General features: G+C 37.6%; 1 protein-coding gene across 6 annotated transcripts in view; it reads left to right on the top strand.

Annotated features, from left to right (window-relative positions):
• The window catches only part of VPS13B (vacuolar protein sorting 13 homolog B), a 784,298-nt gene that overhangs the window by 671,925 nt on the left and 99,315 nt on the right, over nucleotides 1-13,058 (top strand). For all 6 annotated transcript variants that reach the window (XM_046642610.1, XM_046642612.1, XM_046642609.1 and 3 more), the window contains one exon: nucleotides 6,258-6,454. In XM_046642610.1, coding sequence (XP_046498566.1) covers nucleotides 6,258-6,454 — 197 coding nt within the window. The remainder of the gene's footprint in view (nucleotides 1-6,257; nucleotides 6,455-13,058) is intronic.

Raw genomic sequence — 13,058 nt, 5'->3', positions numbered from 1 at the left:
GAGACTCACTCCATCTAATTATATCATCCTCACCTCTCTTTGTTGTGGCCATCTACTAACTTTTTGGCCACTTTCCCTCATTTCAGAAGCCTTTGGCTCATGGCTTCCAGCGTTTTTCTTCACTGCCATCAACATCCACGTAAATGACCCAGCCAAAACCCCAGCTTGATCTCTTTACACTACTGATCTTCACCTCCACTGCATCTAACTACTCATGTCTCCACACAAGCCCTGGACCTTGTCATCATCCAAAACTGCTCTGCCTCTTAAATCATTCATTCCAGCATCCTAATCTCCCTCACACTCTCTCAGTCTCTCTAGCCTGCTTACTCAACAAGCCCCACTATAGTCATTTATTAACTATATGTAGACCTATAGTTCTCTTTTTTCTCCATATCCATCAGCTTACTCTGTTTTCACATCCCCTTTTAGCCAGTTTATATTATTAATTCATCATTTAAAACACCCTTTTGCAAATAATTACCCTAAACTTCATTGCTCTCTGTCCTTCCATTACACTCTCCTGACAAAAACTAGACAAACCTATAGCTATGTATCAACACGGTTAACTTCCTCTCCCACTCTCCAGAATAGCCAACTCCTTACTCAAGATTTTCAGTTGGATGGCTCATTGGTGCCTCCAACTCATCTTGTCTAAAAATGAACTCATGATCTACCCTCCTCTACCCCACACATACCACAAACCTACTCCCCAGCAAGACAAATCATTCTTACCCATCCCAGTAAATGACATCAGCATCCAAACAGTTGCTCAGGCTAGAAACCTGGGAGTCATCCTTGACACCTCCCTCTCGTTTCTGATCAGTTAACAAGTTTTTATGTCCCAAGAATCTCCTACATACCTCTCTACTGACACCAGCCATACTCTAAGCCATTTACACTTCTAGCTTAAACCACTGCACTAGGCTCCTAATTGGTCTTTTCACATCCATGCTTGCCCCTTTTAGTCCTTTCTCTACAGTATCTGAAAGCTTTTAAAAAGATAAATTTGACTGTATTATTTTTTTTGCTTAAAACACTTCAAAGATATCCCACTGACATTAAGATAAAGTCCAAAATCCTTAACGCAGCCTAAAAACAATATAGTTTTAATTACCCGCATTTCACAAATGAGAGACTTGAGGCTCAGTCATTAAATAAGTTGCTCAAGGTTGTAGAGCAGTGATTTAAGTGTCAGAATCAAGATTTTATCCTGAGTGCAATACCAACAATATTTTTTTATGATGGAGAAATAAGAATATATAAAGATTATATCAGGGCCGGCCCCATGACCGAATGGTTAAGTTCGCGCACTTCGCTTTGGCGGCCCAGGGTTTCACAGGTTCGGATCCTGGATGTGGACATGGCACCGCTCATCAGGCCATGCTGAGGTGGCGTCCCCCATACCACAACTAGAAGGACCCACAACTAAAATATACAACTATGTACTGGGGGGACTTGGGGAGAAAAAGCAGGGAAAAAAAGAAGATTGGCAACAGTTGTTAGGTATCAATCTAAAAAAAAACAGATCATATCTATATTTTTTATAAATTGATGGCTCAATGTATATTTGAATGGACAATTGACTAAATACTAATTGCACTCAGTGTTATTATTAGCTTTTCTTTTGAAGTTTTTAAGTCAAATATATTCTTATAATGGGGAAAGGATTAATATGTAACGTTTGCAAACACACTTAGAGTCATACAATTTAAAATTTTTTCAAGAGAAGTTTTATTTGGAGTGAATTTATTAATACTCCTTTATTAACCAAGGAAAAGAAGGTGTATAAAGGAAAATCCTGACAAACATATAACTGACTATGTTTTGGGATGTACTTCTATACTAGTTTTCTATTGCTTTCTGAATTTTCAGAGTAGCCTGGAATGTTCCAATTGAAGTATATAACCACAGAACCCACCTCACACAACGTTGTGAACCAAATAAAGTTTTGATTTGGCTTTTTTCCAAATCTGTCCTTTTGAACTCCTTCAGTTCCTCCTTCCCTAAGCCCCAGTGTTGGTACAGTCCACTTTCGTTGCCCTTAAACTGTGTAATGGCTTCCCACAATGGTTCCCAGCTTGGATTGCCTTATATTATGGACCTATTCCAACCCTCGCCTTGTACATCAAAATTTACTAGTACTTTTTCCTCAAGAGCCCCACTCTGCTTTCCAGTGTGACGGATAATTTTCATAAGCTATTTCATATTAATTTTAATGGAGAACTTCTGGAGACAATACCAGAAACAAGTATTTTTTTCGCTCTATTTTCTGTGTAACCTCTCGACCAAGAAGATAATTTTGAATTTACATTCTGTTATTTGTATTACAAAAAAAAAATAGGTATTTAAATACACTTTTTCTAAACTCATTTGCCCTCTTCCACTGAGATTTTTATATTCTTATATGTCTTATCCCACTTCCCATATCTTATCTACCTCTGGTTATGAGTGTCCTCATCCAAAGGACTGAACTCACTGGCAGTCAAGAGAGGAGTTAAACAATGAGATACTCTTTTCTCTCTCAAGTCATAGCCAACATGGGAGCAGGCCACATTTTAATAGGTATGCAGCACAAAACCATATTAAACTATATTACAATGTTCCTGAACGTCCAGGTTCAAGGTTTATTATTTTCGTCCCACAAGTCCAACCCGTTGTTAAGAAATCTAACAAGCAGAACTCTATCACAACCTTCCTGATTCTGGTAACAACTTCCAGCTTCAGAAGTGTTCTTTGAGCATGAGAAGGATAAATAATTAGTAGCTAACATTTCTTAAGCTTTTGCTATGTGATTTTAAATGAAACAAAACGTCTCATTTAATCCTTACAACAGTTCATGAGAGTAGTTCTGTTATCATCCCCTTTTTAGAGATAATGGGAACTGATGTTAGAGAAATTAATTTGCCCAAGAACTCATAGCTAATGGAACTAGGATTTGAAACCCATTAGGTCTAACTGCAAAGTTCATGCTTTCATCTTGTATATTTCTTTGTGGAGAATTTTTAATGTGCCATAAATGGGCTGAATCACCCAGTATGTGTATATTCGTTCATTCATTCATGAATTATTCATTCATTCATTCAGCGACTTTTTTTGAACACTCTCTGTATACACTTTGCCAGGTGCTTTGAAAATCCAAAGCTTAGCCAAATGGAAATCATTCCCTCAAGGAATGTGTCTACTAAGAAAGATGTCATGTATAGAAATAACTGTAACGTGAGGTATACAGTGATAAGAGCTATGAAACAGATTCCCATTTCAAAAAACTATTGGAGTTCAGAAAAGGGAGAGAATTTTCCCATCTGGGGAGTTGAAAAGGCTCAGAGAAAGGTGGTATTTCATTTGGACCTTGATAAATGGGAAAGATTTAAACATGAGACAATGAGAAACTAGAGAATGTATGGGTATTTCAGGCTGAAAGAGAATATAGGAACAAAGACCCAGAGAAAGGAAAGTTAGAAAAAAGTATATCATAGAAAGCAAGAAGAGAGAGAATTTCAAGAAATGTGGCCAAAAGTGGAATATTATGTGTTACTTGTCCTTATCACTAACCAGAACATATGCTTTTATTTCATCACACTGTTAGCCTCTTATGCATGTCCGTTTTGTTCCCCTTTCTTCTATCTAGCATCTCTCTACATATGGATGTTCAAGTCCCTGTTTAAAGAAAAGAAACTTTGTTATAGGTGGAGGTAAAATTTATTCCCATTGAAAGATTAAGAATCACTTTTTTAGGAAAGAAGAGTTAAGGAGAAATCTATTCATTCAGGGAGCTTTTTATCAAGATCTTATTATGTCCCTAAAACTGTGTGCGATGCTAAGAATAATGTGCCATTTTTGCCTCAGGGACCTCTGGGTCAGCTAAAGGAGGCAAACATGTAAATAAGCAATTGCAAAGTGTAATTAGTTCTATGATAGAGGAATTTATTAGATATGGAAGTGACACAAGAGAGGCAGGGGTAAGCTTTAAGGATGGTAATTGGGGAATGCTTCCCAAAAAAGCAGACGCCTCTGAGCCCAGTCTTTTTTTTTTTTTTCTTTTTAAGACAAATGGGATCAGCTCACATGTTCTATTTTAAAGCTTACTTTTTTAAATTTAGTAATAAATTTTGGTTGTCTTTTGTGTTAGTATATATAGCTATTCCTTATTCATTTTAATGGTTGTACAATAGTCCATTCTATAGATCTGCATGCTGTATTTAACTGATCCCCTATTGATGGATATTTGAGTTGTTACCAATTTCTTGCTGAAGTAAATATACACAAACACACACACACTGGCATTGGAATCTCTGTAAAACATTCTTAGATGTATACTTCCAAGCATTCAATAGATAGTGCCAAATTACCCTCCAAAAATATTGGGTAAACGTGCTTTTTCCCACACCTATACAGAAATTGGAATTGTCAGTCTTTTAAAACTGCTAGATTAATAAACAAAAATACTACATTATTGCTTTAATTTGAATTTCTTTGTTTTAGTGAAGTTGAGGATCTTTTCATGTTTACTGTCTGGTTATATTTCTTTTCTGAGCTAATTGTTGTCGGAGTCTGGGATTTTACCTTTTGGAAACTAATAAATTAGCCTGTTAGCATTTCATGGGCACTGGCAGAAGACATAAGACTCTTGGTTCAGAAACAAAAAACGTTATTGCTCATGGCAAGGCAAGCAGCATAAGCATCATGTTTGCATTGGTTCCTCTTGCTCCCTGGTCCCATGAGGTGATGCAGAAGGGCCTCCAGGGGAAATGACACAGCTGAGGAACATAGAGCTTGTCAAATCCACCTCTTTTAGAGCAAGTCTGCTCTTTGTCCTGGAGAAAGACTACCTCATCCCTCAAGGCTGCTGTCTGCAAACACAACCTGAGAAATGGCCCCAGTTAACAGCTTTCAGAGCCCTGCATCCTTTGCTTACCTAGCAGGAACATGCAGGGACATGCAGGGTCCATGGCTAATTGCCTTTTCTAACAACTGTTTTTGCTTATTTTTCTATATGGTTACCTTTTTCTCATTGATTTGTTAAGAGCTCTCTGCTATCACAACAATTATTCCTAGATCTATCATTTAATGTTACCTGTCTTATCCTAATTTTCCTTCTGTGTGTATGTGTGTGTGCTGAGGAAGATTGGCCCTGAGCTAACGTCTGTGCCAGTCTTCCTCTATTTTGTATGTGGGTTGCCACCGCAGCATGACAGCTGACAAGTGGTGTAGGTCTGTGCCTGGGAACTGAACCTGGGCCACCAAAGCAGAGCGTGCCGAACTTAATCACTAGGCCAAAGGGCTGGCCCTCCTTTTTTTTTTAAATATGATTTTGTCAGTTGTGGGATTTTTTTTCCCATACGTGGGTTTCATGCCATACAAAGAAAGGGCTGCCCTATTATGATAAAAATGTTAACTGATTTTTTTCTTTTATGCTTTCAGTTTTTAGCCTTTAACGTTTTGATCCTTTTGGAATTTACTTTCATGTAGGAATGATGTAAGGACTCACTTTGATTTTACCAAATGGTTATCCAGTTCCTGCAACCTCATTTCCCACCTTTTCCCTACTTGTTTGAAATACCACCTTCATAACATACTAAAATTTATGTGTACTTAGATCTTATACTTTTTTTTTTTAAGGACGATTAGCCCTGAGCTAACATGTGCTGCCAATCCTCTTTTTTTGCTGAGGAAGACTGACCCTGAGCTAACATCTGTGCCCATCTTCCTCTACTTTATATATGGGATGCCCACCACAGCATGGCATGACAAGCAGTACATAGGTTTGCACCCAGGATCTGAACCGGCAAACCCTGGGCCACCAAAGTGGAATGCGCGAACTTAACCGCTGTGCCCCCAGGCCGGCCCCTTATACTATTTTTTTATTCTAGTCTTACTAATCTATTTGTGTGTTACTACTCCAACCTTATCGTTTAATTGCAGTAGCTTTATAATACACTTAACACCTGGTAGAATTTGTTCCCCATTGTTTCTCTTTTATTTACAAACTTTCCTGACTGTTTTTACATATTATTCTTGAATCGGTCTTTTATGTTTTTATTTATTTTTTTGAATGGATCTTTTAAAATAAAGTAGGTAAACAGGATGAGTATAACTGTGGAAAGAAATTCTAAACTACTGTTTTTTGTAACCTTATTCCATTTTAAAAGTCTAATTAATGTTATAACTTTTATGAAGATTTAATTTGCATTTCAACAAATATAGGAACATAGTTTCTGTTTGCAATTTCTAAAATCTTCTTTATTTTAATATAGATTCCTTGTAGTTTGGAATACTGGGATGAACTCCAGAAGATTTTTGTTGCATTTCAAGAATTTAGTCTGTCTGAAAGTAAAGTTTGTGAACTGCAATTGCCAGATGTCAATCTTGTGAATGACCAGAAGAAACTGGTATCCTCGGATCTTTGGAGAATTGTCTTGAACAGCAGTCAAAATGGAGCTGATGACCAAAGGTAACTTAGTGAAAAATGAAATAGTGACACTGTTCTAGGAAACAGTCATCAAGTCATCTCATCTAGTGACCCTCACTTAGCTCTCTCTCCGCTGCCGAGTAGCTGCATCTGTCTGAACAGATAATAACCAGGAAACAAGACAGAAGCTCATGTTTCAAAGTCTGTATACTAAAAATCCTGTGTTTTACTCATAATACAGCCCTGTGAGCCCCCACTACGAACTTGCTCCTTAAATATAAAAAGAGGGGCACCGGCCTGGTGGCGCAGTGGTTAAGTTCACACATTCCCCTTCTCGGCGGCCCGGGGTTCGCTGGTTCGGATCCTGGGTGCGGACATGGCACCACTTGGCACGCCATGCTGTGGTAGGCGTCCCACGTATAAAGTATAGGAAGATGGGCACGGATGTTAGCTCAGGGCCAGGCTTCCTCAGCAAAAGGAGGAGGACTGGCAGTAGTTAGCTCAGGGCTAATCTTCCTCAAAAAATAAATAAATAAATAAATATAAAAAGAAAAAAGTGCAAAATACAAACCACAAAAAAAGTTCAGTCATCCTGAACCAAAAACTATAGAAGAAAAGAGCCATACACACCTCAATAGACTCTTAATGACACAGTAATCAATACATGTAATGATAGCCCTGGGGCATTTAAAGAAAGGTTAATAAATTGAATTATCTCATTCTAAATTTTGGAGATATTTCCTTCTTACATGGTTTAAAGAAAACTTTAAAAGACAAACATCCAGATATTAGAAGATACTAAATCACAATCAATAGAACAATATTCTCTTGTCATATATTATGCATACTGTGGGCCTGTGCCCATCTTGCTATCCATCACTTTCAGTGTCTTACCTTCAGATTCTCCTGATGAGTTGGCTTTAGCATTATCTTATTCTTTTTATATCCCCAAATCTCTCCTTTTTTTTCCCCAAACAACATTCTCAGACTAACAAGAGAAAAAACACATCCACCATTCCAATACCCTGTAAATCAACTATTTCTTTTCTATGTTACCTACAAATAACATAATTTGCCCATTATTGTATGCCTTTTCAAGGTTATAATCATAGCACACCATTTTGTGTTCTGATTCCAACTGTATGTTATAAATAGCTGTGAATGCTTTTTTTTATTTATCAATAATATGTGTTCATTGGAGAACATTTGGGAAATAAAGAAAATAACACCACCCATAATCATACCATACTGAGATAATGTCTGTCAACATTTTAGCCTGTAGCCTCACAGTCTTTTTCGTTGATTACTTTGTATGCTTAATAATATGTTTTATACTTTATATATTCTATTTCTAGATCATTTGGACTCTTTAAAAATAATTACCTTCCTAGTATGTTATCTAGTAGTATACAATTAATATATTAGAGGAGTGGGATCTTGATTTTATCTATAGGTAATGCAGCAATGAAAAGAACACCCATCCTGTGATGAGTTAGCAGATAGATAGAAAGATTGCCTATTCTTGATATAGATTACCTAATCAGAAACCAGGAAATCTCAGAAAATAGAGCTATGGCTAATGAAATTTATTTTTTAAAATCTGAATTTCATTAATAGTATCGAGTTAGAAATCATTTCTCAATTCTAATTATGAAAGAATACATTTTCATCATTGAAAGAAGCATTTTAGACAAAGTTAATTCTTCTGAATCTGAAACATTCATAAAAATTACTTTTGTGGTAAGCTTAGCACTACAGAAATGTGGAACCTTTAGGGAATGGAAATTTATGCCAACAATCAAATTCAGGCAATTTTTCACCAAGCTTTTGACATTGTAATCACAGATCTTTTGTCTTCACCTGGGATTTTTCCATTTACCTAATATTTCACAATTGATCTTGCTTTAAATTGTTTGACATTAGTCATTTTTCATGTAGAAATTGATATTAATGGAATTAAATTTAAAGAGTTGGTTTAAAAGTCAACATAAATAAATACTATTAAGACATTTTTCAAAAGGGACAGTAAATAAATTTCATCCAATTTCTTGAAAGAAAACTTCAGTGATTTGATAATAAGTCAACATTTCATGCAGAAAGAAAACTGCTACAGTTAGCTTTAGCATATTCTGTCATGAGAAATCTAGAACTGGACAAAAACCTGACACTTTTATGATTAGAGATTGTCTTATCATAACTAGTAGTCTCGTTAGTTTGAGAAGGATATGCATCAGACTGTTATATATTACTGGAAGAAAGCTCATAAAATTAAGTCCCATGAAGTTTAATCTTAAAAAAAACAAACGGAACATATTGCCCATAATTGGCATAAAGTTGCAACAGTGTGGGGAGCTCAGTAGTAATAGCATCACTGTGTGTAAGTAAAGAGAAGCACTGTGTAAGAGAGAATTTCAAGTTAGGAGACCTAGGGTTAAGTCCTAGCTTTATCACCGAGTAACTATTGGGCCTTGAGAAATTGATTTCTAATCTGAGGTCTTGCTTAAGAATAGGATGCTAACTAGTCCAAGGGGTGGCAGGTAGCCTTCAATAGAAAAGACTGGAGACAAAAGATTCAGTCTTCTCTTAAACCCTGGCCTGTTTATCCCATACAGGTGTGTTATCTTTAATTCAGTCCCTGTGTATTTGTAATAATTACTTTCTACCATCTTTAACTAATGGTTTGCTTGATCATATGAAAATGAATGATTGGTAATGATTATGTTTTTTTGAAGGTAGCATTTGAAGTTGAGTAACTTCAAGCTTAATTTCTACAACAGTATTGACCTATAGGAGACTTCTGTTTGCTGTGCAGTAGACTGGAGGCAAGAGATACAACATATAAGCCCTGATCAGGATATCCATTTCAGCTATTTATCTTTAGTCTCACCATATGTATATTTGCCTACACCCGTTGCTTATTGCCAAAGCCTAAATAAACCCCGTTTATCAGTTAGGTCCTGACAAGAAACAGCACACTCAAACTGGGTAGTTGAGAAGAATTTAATGAAAGAACTATTTAGAAAAGTGTGGGCAGGGTTAAGGGATGGTTCAGTACCCTGGGGCTAGGAAGCCTGGGGAACCATCCCATTCTTAGGCCTGAAGGAGCCAGGTGATAGAGCCATTACCAAAAGTAACTCAGAGTGGGTAATTGTAGCTGCTTTTGCTGAAGGGACACAGCAATGTACAGAGATATGGCCAAGAAGGAGCCAGGGGAATACATATCCTTACCCCACTCTCCTCCCACCTTCTAATCTCTGGTGAGTACTTCCCACTGGCTGAACCAAAGGACAAGTCAGAGGACAAATCAGCTTGTTGACACTGTCCAGTGGCAGAGAAGAAAATGGGGAAGGGTAGAAAGTAGATCTAGAGAGCAGGCAGAAGATAGCCAGCAAGCACTCACTGTATTTGGAATTTATAGTTTCTTACCCAGTGACTAGCCCTAAGAGGAAAAAAAGGGAAACAGAGTATTGGGCCCAACCCTCAGTCTTGGGGCCACCCTGCTAGGTTCCCTGGGTCTGGTATCAATCAGATGTCTTGTGAAATACCAGAACAACTTTCTACTTTGTTTCCCCCTCTTAACCTCACCCCAAATGGCTAACTTCAGAAGTAGGTGACTATGTAAAGTCACCCAAATTACAGGCAAATTATCATGTAGCACAATAGTAACTGTGCAGATCTTGATATATATATGTCCAGTTAATCTTTATTACAAGGGGTTTGATGACAATGCTAAGCTCTATTCGCCTGTGCCAAGTCTTTAGTGGTTTGTTGTCCATATTGCATTATCATTTTCTCACAACATTAAACATCTGAGAGCAGATTGCTTGTAGGGACTTTTTATCCCCTCCCCCAAAATGCTGGTTCGTGGAAGAAGGCATCCTGGAAAGAGAAGTGGCTTAAGAGTGTATGGCTTTTTCTTCATACAATGAAATTTGAAACCCTGGTGAGTTTTTTGGAGTAGTTTCATCTTTGTATGTACCAAAAAAAAAAAATTTCTCCTACTCCCTAAAGATCCTATAAAAGGAGTCATTGCTCATATTTGGTTGTCTTTGAGACAGTGGTCCACAGCTTTTTTTTGAAGAGCAGACACTTTTCATTTCCCAAAGCCTTGATTCTTGCGTCTAGAGACAGTGGAGGGATCAGATAAAGGGTGTTGTGATGGTCAAGTCCCTGGACCATCTTTCTTTTCTCTCACTGGTTGAACCTTCTCTTACCAGAAGGTGATTCTGGCCTCCAGATATTGTTCCCCTCCATTTGAATACTGGGATCTGCACTTTTAGATGTACCCAAATTTGTTGGGTACCATTTTTTAAAATCTTTTGACTTTCATAAACCATTCAGATAGAAATCTTGACATTTGGAACCACTTTGTCACCTATCTTTCTAGTCATACAATGATATAATCCAGGATTTATCCAGAAAATTCTTTCCTAGGGCTAAATGTGAGTTTTTGCCTTCTCCCCCTAGGGTAGAAGGGATTCTTGTGTTTTTCCCCAAGTGTCTTTTTGAAGCCTCTTACTGTTTCCTTTTAGTTGGTGATTGAACTCTATAGAACAACCCCTCCAGAGAGTTAGTCTTTTGCCAGGTGGTCCTTCTCCCCATACACATTCCCCAAAGTACTGAGCCTTCCTCAAGTCTCACCTAAAGTTCTAGGCTGATGGTATTAAGGAAGTCTCTTTGTTATGGCACTTATTCTCTGAACCATGGGAGATTTCTCCTTCTCTGTCTCTCTTTTTTAAAGTCATATATAAAGGAGTCTTTTACCTGAGGGCCCACTTAAGCCTGTTTTTTAAACCTCAGATTGCAACCCATTAGTGGGTCATGATATCAATGTAGCAAGTTGCAGCTAGAATTTTTTTTAAAAAAATAGAAATTATCAGTGTGAAAAGGACAAATATTGTGTAACTCCACTTACATGAGATACCAAGAGTAGCCAAATTTATAGAGGCAAAGCAGAATGGTGGTTGCCAGGGGCCGAGGGAGAGGGGAACGGGGAGTTATTGTTTAATGGGTATGGAGTTTCAGTTTGGAAAGATAAAAAAATTCTGGAGATCAATTGTGTTGATAGTTGCACAACACTGTTAAGTGTACTTAATGCCACTGAACTCTACACTTGTAATGGGTTAAAATAGCAAATTTTATTTTATGTATATTTTACCACAATTTTTAAAATATCAGAGTGTGTCATATTTACAGTAACCCCTGCCCCGTTTAGTGTGTGTACTAGATTACGATAAAAGTGTATTTCTTATTTGGGGTTAGAGTTAAAACATTTACAAAATGATGATTCTAAAAAGTTAAGACAGAGGCCGGCCCGTGGCCAAGTGATTAAGTTCATGCGTTCTGCTGCGGTGGCCCAGGGTTTTGCCAGTTCGGATCCTGGGCGTGGGCATGGCACCACTCATCAAGCCACGCTGAGGCAGCATCCCACGTGCCACAACTAGAAGGACCCACAACTAAAAATATGCAACTATGTACTGGGGGCTTTGGGGAGAAAAAGGAAAAATAAAATCTTTAAAATAATTAATTAATTAATTAAAAAGTTGAGAGAACTTGGTGCAGCAGGCGCACCATCTTGCCAGTCTGTTCACCCGCACGGCACTCTCCCAGGGTGGACAAAGCAGCGTTGTTTACTAGGCAGGAGAGAGTTTAGGTGAACCAGTGCCGAGAGACAATGCCACCCTGAGGTGAGAGTCAGTGCGATATTGTGAAGTCCCTCTTGGGTGCTAAAGGTAATCACCAACAATTAACGTAAATTATGTAACCAGTATGGTGTATTCTGTTTGCCAGCCAGAAAAAGAGGGATGGGATTTTATTATGGAGTGCTAGACATTGTGCTAAGCAGATCGTTTGCAGTATCTCATTTAATACTCAAAAAATAGGTCCAATTACTATACTCATTTTACAGATGAGAAAACTAATATTTAGCCAGATGAAATAACCTGCCCACGATTGCAATATAAGTGAGAGCAGTGCAAGTGTTTTCTTCTGGTTCTCTCACCCTAGTCATCCTCTGCTTAATCTCTATGGTATGTTATACTATATTATAAAACTCTTATTACCACAGAAGAGTCCAGAGAAAAACTCAAGCCTTCATCAACAAGTCAGATCCTTGTTGAATACCTGCAGTGCTTTAGGAGTTCACCACAGAATGACATCCGGGGGTGAATCTTTAAGCATTATGCCTGGGTCCCTGTAAAGTCTATGGGTCAATCAAGATCTAGACTAACTAAAACACTCCTTGTTTTAAGAATTGATACCCCTCTGCAGTTGACTCAGGACATTTGATAAGTATGCTTTGGGTAAAATGAAAGTATGGATATGTAAAACTCCTGCCATACTTTCCACTTTTCAGGATATTTCCACTATTCTAAAAATTTGAATTTCTATTAGGAACTTATTGATATGTGACCTAACTACTGAATCTTGAGTTCTGTGTACTACTATTTGACAGGTGTTGCTCCTAGGAGCCATTTTTACTTTCCTCTTTCTGCTTAATGCACATCTCATAAATTATGTTTTTCCTTTTGATATCTCAATCAAAGCAAACTCCATTGTACTTAAGTGAGGAAATTACACACATGTAGCTTCCATAAGTGTCCCTAGCAGAGTCATCACTCTCATATTTATGACTGTTTAGCTCTAA

The sequence above is a fragment of the Equus quagga genome, chromosome 16 (genome assembly GCF_021613505.1).
Source record: "Equus quagga isolate Etosha38 chromosome 16, UCLA_HA_Equagga_1.0, whole genome shotgun sequence".
NCBI lineage: Eukaryota > Metazoa > Chordata > Mammalia > Perissodactyla > Equidae > Equus > Equus quagga.
The sequence above is the reverse complement of the archived record's forward strand: the minus strand, read 5'-3'. Positions and strand labels throughout refer to the sequence as shown.